The sequence below is a fragment of the Adelges cooleyi genome, unplaced genomic scaffold (assembly GCF_023614345.1).
Source record: "Adelges cooleyi isolate 19-005CV unplaced genomic scaffold, UGA_ACOO_1.1 ACOO_flye_CR_arks_rails_tigmint_CR_PRNA_30, whole genome shotgun sequence".
In the NCBI taxonomy this organism is placed as follows: Eukaryota; Metazoa; Arthropoda; class Insecta; order Hemiptera; family Adelgidae; genus Adelges; species Adelges cooleyi.
In genome coordinates, this window is record NW_026095971.1 from 15596584 (window position 1) to 15609059 (window position 12476).

Here is a 12476-nt window from a genome sequence, read left to right on the forward strand (position 1 = left end):
ATTGGCGTACTCCAAATTAGATGGTCCTAATGACATTATTAAGTTATACTTATTATACCAACATTTATGAATTAAGTTGTTTCAAGGGTAATTTAATAGAGTAATTTTGGTCAGAAGAAATGCTGATTAAGTGGAACAATACACATTCCTTCATTAAGCAAGAACTCTTAACACTTTTTAAGGATCAGGGTTTCTAATTCCGATTTGTTAAGTATATTAAAGATACAGAATCGAATTTGTCGTTTTGTAGCAATTTTCTAAAAGTATTTTTCAAGATCTAGAAATTTGCTTTCAAACAACAAAATCGGTACAGTATAGAATTGTTTGGAAACGTTTTAACTGGCTAACTGACGTCTATGTCACTTTTCCGTTCTCATAATTGGAAATTGGAAAATACAAATTTCTATATTATATTATCTCACTGCCAGCCATCAGGATAAACATTAAAATTAATAAAACTTGTCGATTTGCCGTCGTAAACCCTGCATGCGTTATCGTTGATATCGCACCGTTGGCATTATTGGTCGAGTATTTGGTTGGGCACACTGTGCGTGAATAGACGCCGAAGGGTCGCGGGACTAGCGATCGTACCCGAATATTACCGATCATGGTCTTGCCGAGGGGTATTTTTTTTTTGTTATGTTTTAAGTAGATTTCTTTACGGGTAACTCGTTGAATTTTTCACTTAAATTTTTATCGGTTTCGAAGCAAAATTTTCGCTCTTGTCTCATAATTTGTTTGGACGCGTGTGCGTGTTGTTAGCGTCTGTTCATTTTTTACCATAACAACTCGGCTAACGCCGCTGCGACCGTCCACATCGTTATCTTGGCAAGACATTTTTTTTAACTTTCTTTGTTTGTAAACATTTGGCGCCGTTTTCGGCTTCATTGAGACCCCGTGGTTCGTCAAGTCTGTATACAGTAAGTATTCAAGTCGTAAACAACGAATAGGATTTTCCTCGCGCAACTGTATAAAGTGCCGGCGCGTATTTCAACACGCTAACGTGACTAGCAATCACGTTTATCTTAATGTTTAATTGTAGCTTTCCAAGGTCTTCCTATCTAATGAATTGCCGATTTGTCACGGCGTGCTTTAACAACTGTCCATTGATCCTATTCCGGGTTTTGGCCTCTCTTTTTTCACTAGGAAACTTTTAATGCGGCGTCTTAGTAACTACCATTGTCCATTAAGCGATAAGTAACTAATGTACTAACCGCAGCAGTCGACCTATTATTATACATTGATAAAAAGGAAGCAATAGTGATTTTTGAACTTGTTCATTACTTTCGGTTTTATGTTCAATCAAACGGTAAACTAAAGTGATTGCAAATCTCATGGTCTAGAGTAGTTTTTAGCTTATCTCAATATCAAGTACACCCAAGACTATTGTTATGTATAATACATACACTAACATAATAAAGTCACAACTTAATCATCTTTGGTTATTTCAATTTTTTTTAGAAGGTATTTCATACAAAAATGTAAGTCTCAACATGTTACTTTTAATAGGTTTGTTTGTTTAACAAAAAGTGTATACTTTCTTACAACAAGTGTACACCAAAGGGTTTGTTAAATGTATTTTGATTTGGTATATACATTTTCCACGCCAGTATAAATGGAGGTTTTGTATCAAATTTTCGGTGTAAAGCCTAAAACACCAATAACGTCTGTTTTGTTTTAATACACCCTACACATTCTCTAATACACTACGCTATTAGTGCATAAACCATTTTTTTTAAATAAACAAACCAATAAAACAACCACCTGCTTTAATAGTTTAGTAGTAATATACATTCAAATTTATATATTCTTTTTTAAACTACCTATCAATTTTAAGTCAAAACATTTATATTAGTTTATTAGTTCTTTCATTTTGTATCTTATTACTAAAATATTTTTTTTATTATAAAATGTTTTGAAGCTTTTTTTTATTAATATTTTTCTATTTTGCACAGTTTTATTATTTTTAAATACCAATTATAAAATATTTCATTAACTTATAATTGACCTCAAGAATTGTTATTGTTATTTTAATAGCTTAACTAAAATACTTAAGGATTGCTTGAGCTAGGCTTAGCCTAGAGTTGGCCCGGCCCGACCAGGTTTTGGCCAGGGTCGGAATAATAAAATAATGATCCGGGCTGAGCCAAGCTTAGATATAAAATCTACATAGTGATTTGGGAATAGCTAAGTTCATTGAAATCTAGTTTGAACCAAGCAAGTTTCAAATTGAAATGTATTGACTGATTAAATTAATCCTTGTTCTGTAAAGAAAAGTAACCTTTGGATACAGATATACAAATGTCCCAAAAAAAACACTTTTTTTGAAATTTGCTAAAAAACACTTTATTTATCAAATAAATTAAAAAAATTACATGAGCAGTTTTAGCATTGTTTATAAATAATATAGATAGCCCACTGGCATGTATTTTTTGCTGCGCCGACATTGTTGCCATTGTAGAGCGCTTTCTACTGTTTCTATTTATGGTGGTAGATACCGTGAGCGCTGACAATCAACGCACAGGCACACTACAGCCAGGATTGACGTAGTGCAGCTGCGCGGTGATCGTTAGCGCTCACTGAACCTACCGCCATAACTAAAAACAGTGTAAAGCCCTCTACAACGGCAACAATTTACGCGCAGCAAAAATTTTAGTATTACCAAAATATATATAAAATATATTATATATAATTTATAATATATTATGTATATAAAGATATAATATATAATATTATATCTAAAATAATAAATAATAATTATTTTAGTATTGGTTTTAGTATGACCTCCGGTTTAGGTATCAAAAATAATATCATATAATGACCCCTCTTGGCTTGTTGATAGGCTGTAATGCGAGGAGTCGGGTGCTTGGCTTAGAGTACAAAGCGCCCACGGGCACCCAAGTCAGTTGAGGGTAGCATTTGAATGATATTTTTCATACCTAAACTGGAGGTCATACTAAAACTGTTCATGTCATTTTTTTGTATTTGTTTAAAAAATAAAGTGTTAGCCAATTTTTTTTTAAAACAAAGCGTTCTTTTTGGAACACCCTGTATATGTTTGTTAGATTTTCATTTCTAGTTTATATTGTCCCCTCCAAATAACCAGAGCTAAGAAGAACATTGATTTGTACCTAATATGACAGTTTTCGTTCGAGCCGTAAACCTAACCAAAGCACGTTGTGGTGCTAGGCGGGAGATGCGTGCCACCAAACTTAACCGGTTGCCACCCGGTATGTTTTTTTTGGAATGCAGTATAACCCTTATAAACCTACTCCTGGTCAATAATAGTCATATGGAATAATAATAGTTTCGTGAAAATGCAATTTGAAATTTTTTTTATGATATTGGCATAATTTGGTTTAGGTATTATATTTAATATTAGGTATATTTAATTTATTAAATAAATTTATAATTAATTATATAATAAATTGTATTCTAAATTTATTAAATAATTAAACTTATTTATTATATTTAATTAAGGCTTTAGAAAATAATAATGCTAGTACCTACAATCTGTGGAATTAGTTCAATTATAAATATTAGTTTTAATATTATGTAATGTTTTAATTTTGTTTATAAATTGCCATTAATATTTTATTGTAGTTGAAGTCTAAACTACATACTACTTATTTCTATAAACATTTTAATTAAATTTATCAGCCTTATTTAAGTATAAATGTGTGTTTTTATTTTAGACTGAATTATAAAAATTTGATGCTCAACTACATTTGAGTTCCAAAAGAATTAAAATATGGTTGCCGACAGTTGCCCAAACCCACAGAGTGTGGGCCGTGAATTTGTTCGTCAGTACTATACTATGTTGAATCAGTCTCCACATTACTTGCATAGGTAATACATTTTTTCAGGAAATGGAAATGTTATCAAGTGAAAGTTTACATTATTTTTTATAGCTACAACAAATGTTGATTTAAATAACTAATAGATAAATTAAATTAATGATATTATGATAGTTTAACTGACTGAGCATTTTAAAGTTGCGTTATACCTTTTGGAACAACACAAAATATTGCTTGTATACTCCGTTCACCAAGAAAATGCATTTGATTGCTGATAAAATCTCATCCATTCTTACATATCTCGTAAAGAAAACATGCTCAGCGTATCCCACCAAAACACATTGCATGCTATTGGAGCGCTTAGTTTTCGGGCATATGTTTGTATGTCGATATTAGAAAATTTGACTTTGAGTAAACACAGTAAGTCATTTTGATGCATCAAGTAAGTAGGATGCAATTTCTCGGTGAAAGAAACTATTCAAAAGGTATGACATGACTTCAAAATGTTTTTATTTTTGCTTTTTATAATTTTAAAATCAGTTAAGATATCATTAACTTTTTTAATTACGACTTGTTATTTGCAATGTTATAATGTAAATTTTGTCTTAGTAACATTTTTTAGCCTATTATTATATGTTATATTATGAAACGGATTTAATTTAAATTAACATTTATGTTCTCTATTGCAAAACTCATTACGAAAACATTTAAAAAATACTATTGAAAACTAAAGCTTTTTTTACTTTCTGACAGTAAGCGTATTTTCGCGGTGCTACCGAAAGCAAACATTTACTGATATGTGCTGAAAATGTTTAGATTGAGAAGGATTGTTTGCTCAAGACCAAAATGATTTTGCAGTATCATAGGTACCAAACATTCCTAACCGCTAGTAAAGCTGTTTACTGATAGGAGCAAACAGTTTGCTTTCGATACCCTCGCGAAAATAAACTTGACGACAAACACATTTTTTTCCCCGGTGAAAACTGATAATTTTTATTGTATAAAACTGAAGAAAAAAAAACAAGCAATTATAATAGAACTTAGTATTTGAACATTTAAAATGATTATTTAAATATTTAAATTTAAAACAATCCTAGTGTAAAAACTAAAAATAGAGTATATTATGTATATATTTTTAGATTCTACAGTAGTGAATCATATTTTGTGCATGGTGGTTTGGAACCATACAGCCGAGATATGACACCTAGTATTGGTCAGAAGGAAATCCACAAGAGAGTTCAAGAGTTGAATTTCCGTGACTGTCATGCAAAGATTCTTCAGGTCGATTCACAAAATACTCTTGGAAGTGGAGTTGTTGTTCATGTTACTGGCGAGTTGTCCAACTGTGGGCAACCAATGCGTCGTTTTGCACAAACATTTGTGTTGGCAGCTCAGTCGCCTAAAAAGTATTATGTTCATAATGACATTTTTCGTTATCAGGTACTCATTTATAGGTGTAAAATAAACATTTAACAAAGATCTAGTTCTAATGTTGCTTTTTTTTAGGATGTTATGTTGAACGATGAAGATGTCAACGAAGAAGTAGATTCTGGACAGTCTGATGGAGAAGAAAACGTAGAAGTTGAGCAGACTCAAGTTATTCAACAGCCACAACATCAAGTCAACTATTACAACAATCCAAATCAAGGGCAGACTTTGAATGGAGGAGCTTTGAATGTGTTACCGACATCTGTTCCTGTTCAACAGTTGCCACCTGAACAGATTCCAGTTCAAGTACAGCAACATATAGTAAGTTATTTTTAAAAAATTTTAATATTTCTAGTATTGTTAATAAAACAATAAATGTATTTAAAATATTTACATTCAAATTACACTTATCAACATTGTAAATCAATAAGAACTTTTAACACCTAAGGTACTAATTAATTTTTAAGACCATATTTAGGAAAAATATCTTACAATATAGTTAGGTTAAGAATAACTTTTGATAGTTGAGGCATTCTCTAGACAAAGAGTCTATGTGTAAAATTACTGTTTTGTGAAAAAACCAAATAAAAGTTTTCAATACTTCAATTGTGTAATATTTTTACTTCAAATATCTTTTTAAGCAAGTTTCTATCGGAAAGTAACATCAAAATTATGAAATATTTTACTATAGATTAATTTTATTATTTAAAATGATTCATTTGTTCTAAGAACACCATTTTTTTTATCACCCGAATAGCTATAGTCTGATTATTATTATGTTATAACTTAACTCGATGATGTCGCAAGAAAAAACAATTTTTACCTCACATATTTCATTATGACGATTCATTTAAAGCAATCTCCAAGAAAATTTAATAGATGGGTGATTTATAGGACTCCTGACTATAGAGAACTCCTGTTTGTTAGAAAAAAAAAACGTTAATAACGTAATTTTATAGTATCATATAGTATGATATATGTTATCAACTATACTCTATTCAGAATAAGAACAGGCTTAGGCGGCCAGGCACCGTCCATTTCACATTTTGTCTGTAGCCCCACCGGCAACAGTGTTCGAGGTCCGTTGCTCGTAGTGAAGCCCGCCCATGCGCATAAGTCGGCCGCCGAAGCCTGTTCTTATTCTGAATAGAGTATATAGTATCATTTTTTTCTAAACAAAAAATATAAGAATAGAAATAGTTACACTAAGTATTAATTTTATACTAAATGTGCTTTTAAATTTAGCCAACTGTTACTGCTCCTGTGCAACATTCGGCTCCCGTTATCTCACCCAACAGTAATGTGTCTCGAACTCAACCAGCATACAATCAGAATCAACCGTCAATAGTGGAACAACAACCCACCAAAGTCCAGAAACCAGAAGAGCCTACTACTAACCATGTGGAAACAAAAGAAATCCAAGAGCCTGTTAAGAAGGAAGCTTCAAACACTGAAAGTATGTGGTTTTTTCTTTTTGTAATACGAAAAATATGTGAGCTAGGCGGTTTTTGATTACAAAATAATTGAAAAAAGTTATTATCCAGCAAATACAACTGTTTGTTTAGCTATTTATAATAATTACTTAATTAGCAGTTATTTTTATCTGCATATAGTAATACATTCACCTATGTGTCATTGAATATGGAGAACCTCTCCTTAATCACAAATTTAGAACTGGTGAACAATTTTATTTGTAATATATTCTAAAGTATGTATACTCTATGCTAGTTGCTACCCGGGTACCCAGATATTATAAAGTGTTATAACCCCGATTATTTATTTACAACCCTTGTAAATCATAACTTGTAGTTCGGTACTTGTAAAAATGTTAAGTATACTTTGTTTTTCAACTTTAAAATGTGTTAGATCAATTATATCAAGTAGCACATCATTTGGTCAGAATTATTTGTTGAAGTTTTTTGGACATGGCTTAAAACTTTGAAATTGCGTCCTTAAAACTCGAGAATGGGAGGCGGGAGCCCTCATCCGTAAAACATTGGCTATTTTTTAATTTTTAGTTGTAGTTTTAGAATTTTAAAATTGAAAAGTCAATATTTTCCAACAAGAGTGTCTCAAGGTTTAAATAGTTTGAAATACCTCCTAAGATAGTTATGAGTTAAAAATTGTTATTTTATAAATACATAATTTTTTTATTAATAGAAAATTTGTATAATCTAATTTACATAATAAAATACTATAAGTAAATAGTTATTTACAAGTATACTCCATTAACTAAATTTCACTAACCTCTTTAATCAAATTTATGTTTTAAGATAATAAAATATGTTCAATAATATTATTTTTTTAAATATTTTGTTCATTAGACACCTCATTTGGCATTCTTGTCTTTTGCTTTATCTCGGTAGACCAATTTACTCGATCAGCATTCAGCATAAAGTAGCCTTAATTTCAAATTTTGGCAAACCACATTGCTCATTTAATAATGATGAATTAATAAGTAAAAAAATTAACTATTTAGATAATTTTTTCTTGTGTTATAATTTTAAAAATTTGCTGGTTTTTAAAAATGTGTAATTTAAAAATAAACATGGGCTTAACAATTAAAATTGCTAAATTTTAAAAAATATACCAAAGAAAATTTGTATTATCTCTTATGTACTTAACAGAATTACCTAAATCATTTAAGCATTACATTGGATTAATAGGAGACAAATTTTCAATTTCACAATATAGAAGCCTTAGGTATAAAAATGATATAGATGATATAATTATAAAAACACTAAAAGTGAAATAGAAAATAAAAACATTTTAGTGAACATTTATTTAACAATGCCGCGGTACAAGCTATACTTAAGTATAATTCACATTTTTAATTTTTAGATGTTTCTCCTGGAGATCAACCTAAGCCATTGTACGCCCAGTTGTTTAAATCTGGTGGAAGACCTTCAGAAACAACACACACTGAGAGTCCTCAATCTATGCCAGTTCCAGTTCAGCCATATTCATCACCAGCTCTGCCTAAAGCAACATCCCCTGTATGTTGTTATAAAAAATAATATCCATTTTTAATGACAGCTATCTTATAATCCCATTATGTAACAATACTTGCAAAAAATAGGGCTGTAACTTCATTTTTCAAAAAACAATTTTTTAAACATTAGTATTTTTTATTACTGGTAAAGACTGAAAATGGCAGTATTTCAATTATTATGTATTAGAGTTGGTGCATTTTTACTGGTAATACATAAAATTTGTAGTATCTGTTAAAAAATATGTAGAAAAATTCAGTTGCTACCCTCTTTGTTGCAGGTATTGATATATATTACCATAGTAAATCATGTGCATAGTGCTAGAAAAGCTTAGCTTAAAAAAAATTGAATTTTGTTTTATTATATTTAACATAATTTTAGAGTTGTATAGTGTCAAAACCAAAATGATAGGCTTTTTCTTTTAATAATGGATTTGTCAGTTAAGCTTTTCTGGCGCTATGCGCCTCATATATTACGATATGATCGAAATGAGAATTGGTACTAAGATGTTCTTACCATTCGGTGGTGTGCACTGAAGTTCTTAGGCACAACATCGTGTATTGATAAAGAGGTGAAAATTGATTATAGTAAAAAACTGTCCCTTGACTGGCTACACATAATACATTGATTTAGGATAATTACAATGGAAAATTAATAAATTAAAATATAATCTTTGCTTTTAGGTTCGAAACAATGAGTATTCAAGTAGCTCATTTGGTAATAATCAGTATGAACAGAGAAACAATATGAATAGGAACGTTAGGAGCAACAACAACTACACCAGTAGAGGTGGTGTTGGCGGTAGAAATAATATGAACGAAAGATCGAACCGTAACACTTTCAACAGTCGTGATAACGGTTTGTTTTATAGTTCTTAAGTATTTTTATTTATTGTAATTCACCAGAATAATAATGACAATGATATTAATAATATTAATCCCACTAATTATTATAAATTAAATTTTGTGTAGGGTATAACAATGGACCTAGTGACTCTAGAGTTAACAGAGGAGGAGGTAATCAGGTAGGATCTTACAACGGTATGTTCCAATCAGACGATCAGCAACTTTTCATTGGAAAAATTCCTCCCGAAGTCCAAGAAAATGATTTGAGGGTTTGTGTTTAAATAAATTAATTTTTTGAAATTACAGAATATGATAAGTGACAAAATTATTTTTTTCAGACTTTGTTTGAGAAATTCGGTAACCTTCTGGATGTACGAATAATGAAAGGTGGCAGCAAGACAGGTGATCCATCTATGAATGGCAACTTTGGATTTGTTATTTTTGAGAGTACAGAAACTGCTCAAAAAGTACTAAAAAGCCGGGTAAGTGTTTTGTTCAAATATGTCATAGCTAATACTACTGTCTACTTCGTATAGTCATGACCAAATGAATATGGAGTTGGTGACTGCTATATTTTTCGGGCAGCCAATAGGGAGCCTTTTTTTTAGATAACGTTCACACACCAAAAATGCGTGAATATATATCTCACTAACAGCTGTCGCTCTGTTGTGTGGTATCGCTTTGTGGTAGGTAAAGTCAGCAACCACATATTCATTTGGTAATGTATATTTGAGATTAAAAAAGGTAATTACTTTTGACTTCATTTTGATCTTGTTAAATTTACTACATAACAAGAGTCCTAAAATTTGTTAAATAAACTATAATTTATAATATATACGTATAATAAAGTCAGACAACCTTTTTATTTCGGAATATACAATTTTAGGGGTTTGGAACTGAAATTTTTTTATTTTGACTTTATGGGAAAAATAGTAATTTAGATAAGATTGGTTGTTGGTGTGAAAGGAATACAATAAGACAGTAAGATATCCCAGTAATACAATTCATATTTAATAAATATATGTAAAAAAATATAATTTATTTTATATTATTTGAATAAGTTTATTACAATATTTGTAAATTACAGAATTTACAATTGATTGTATAGTAATCGCAAGCAAAGATGGTAAACATCTATTAAAATCTATATCTTAAAGCATTAATTTAAGAATGACTAGACCATTGATTTGTGTTAATTTGTATAGCTATAGATGTTATTATATTTTTTTGTCTGTACCCAGAGCTGCATTAAGCTAAACTGCCACCTTGGGCAAAACACATTTCGCCACTCTATAAACAATGCTCCTATGTTTGTTCCCAAATATTTTCTTCACCCCTCCCCTTTGGCTACAGGTTCCTTTTTTTAGCATAGTTTTAGGACTAAAAAGACTGAAGGTATCTAGAGTTGGGTTATATTGCTTTTTTTTACATATGATTAGTTTAAACAAAAATGTATAAATGGAATACTGTATGTAATCCTTCATTCTGCTATTTTATGTTGTCTTGTCTCAAAATACTAAAAAGTATTTTTCATGTCTAGCCGATCATGTTTCCTGATGGTATTAAGTTGAATGTCGAGGAGAAGAAAAACAAGTCTAGAAGTTCAATGGTGAATTCAGACAGTACTGGTGTTGGCAGAGGCGGTATGCGTACAGGAAGTGGCCGTGGAAGTTTCAATAGGAACCAGAACGATGGACCTAGAAACAATTTCAGGCGTCAAAACTAAATATTACATCTTTTAATAAAACAAACAATTTTGAAAAATCATCAAGCTGACCAGAATAATTTCCTACTAATGAGAGACACTGTTCAAAATTCAAGAAAGACTTTAATTTTATACACTATTTTTTTTTCTAGATAGCTAAAATGTTTATTTCCCTGCATTTATAATTATTATTCCTTAATAAATTATGTATCCATTTGTATAATGCTTTACCTCCAAAGTTGGTGTTCATCGTATAAATCTTACATCGTGATGATTATCGATTACTAGTCAAGCGAAGGAAATTTAATTTTCCCCAATCCACGTATTCTTATCTTTTAATTTATAATAAGTAAATTCCTCGCCTAAAATATTATTCTTATTATAATATATTATGTTATGTAAAAAAACATTGAACAGTTTATATATAATAAGCAGCGTGATTTTAACGTTTTTAACTGTTTTTTTTTTTATTCACGGAAGTTATTTTCAATCTTTCTGTACCAATAATAACATGTTTTCTAAAATTACCCACTTAATTTTGATCTTTTTAAAATATACTAAACATTATAATTAAGTTGTATTTACATGTACATAAGTGTCTGAAATAAGGCAAAAATGCTTAAGTACTATACCCGATTATTTAATATTACAAATATAAAATAGGATAATATGAAATTATTGGTAGGGCTTCCTTCGATTAATAGGAATAGCATTAATGAAACTTCTGTATCAGTATAATTTACGGTTTGTAGTCTTTAACTTGCTTTTTTATTTAAATCATATTTATTTTTAAAATAAACAAGTGGAAACATAATTTTTTTTTTTAATGTGTATTTAATTCTAGATATTTTGTTTCCCTTTTGTTGTAAATGTCAGTTATTGATTTAATTTTATGTGAAATACAGTAACGTATATTGTATCGATAAAAATGTTGAAGTATAAAGTCTACAAACTGTATAAAACAGCATTTGTAATCGTTCCTAAAAGCTAATAAATGTAAGAAAAAAAAAAATGTGTAATGAACGATGTGCGTCAATAAATGAAAGGATTTTTATGAATTTTTACCTAATATTTATGTTTGGAATTTATTTAATTTTATTTAAACCGATGGACTGGAAAATATAGTACAATATTACAATCTGCTAACACAACATGAGCTGCTGAAGCTCAATAGTAGTTACATTATAAGATTAATGGTTCTGTGGAAGAGCGTCTTTTCATTTATTTGTTCCTTTCACGTGTATTGTGAGTCCCGGACTATTTCAGTAGTTCGATATGTTCATCTAAAATCTACGGGGTTATAAACTATATACTATATGAAGATGCATAATATATTATTTTCCTACAAATTTTTAATTTATCAAGACCCAATGATAAATGAGTTTTATTATAATTATAAAATAAAAAAGATCTTGGTTGTAATTCAATGAACGTATAGATTAATAAAAAAATAATTAGAAGACCACACGGAAAAAGTCTGATGCCATAAGAAGTAACTAATCAAATTTATCTAAAACGCTTTATTTTTATTATCAAATTGTATCAACATTTATGATATTAAATACTCGTTTTATTGTAAACAATTATTACAAGACAAAATGATAAAATATAAATTTATTTTATTTTACTTTTTTTTTAACCTTCTTTGTGAGTAAATTAAAATAATGCATTTGATGTATGTGTTTCATAGGCTGGGGGTCTTCGTTGATGA

At 29.8% G+C, this 12476-nt stretch overlaps 1 protein-coding gene across 1 annotated transcript; it reads left to right on the plus strand.

Annotated features, from left to right (window-relative positions):
- The first annotated feature begins 643 nt into the window (after positions 1-643).
- Positions 644-11972, plus strand: LOC126837863 (ras GTPase-activating protein-binding protein 1). Its single transcript, XM_050571816.1, has 10 exons — positions 644-920; positions 3696-3849; positions 4937-5237; positions 5304-5546; positions 6471-6681; positions 8067-8221; positions 8899-9073; positions 9187-9329; positions 9399-9542; positions 10601-11972. The coding sequence occupies exons 2-10, from the start codon at positions 3752-3754 to the stop codon at positions 10784-10786; spliced, it is 1656 nt and encodes a 551-aa protein (XP_050427773.1). The 5' UTR covers positions 644-920; positions 3696-3751; the 3' UTR covers positions 10787-11972.
- The last annotated feature ends 504 nt before the right edge of the window (positions 11973-12476 follow it).

What these genes read in the sequence shown, in the direction of transcription:
- LOC126837863 (XM_050571816.1), top strand. Translation starts at nt 3,752, where the DNA reads ATGGTTGCCGACAGTTGCCCAAACCCACAGAGTGTGGGCCGTGAATTT. An exon ending in TTTCAACAGTCGTGATAACG is followed by an intron (nt 9,074 to 9,186) that starts GTTTGTTTTATA and finishes AATTTTGTGTAG; the next exon opens with GGTATAACAATGGACCTAGT. An exon ending in TCCAAGAAAATGATTTGAGG is followed by an intron (nt 9,330 to 9,398) that starts GTTTGTGTTTAA and finishes TATTTTTTTCAG; the next exon opens with ACTTTGTTTGAGAAATTCGG.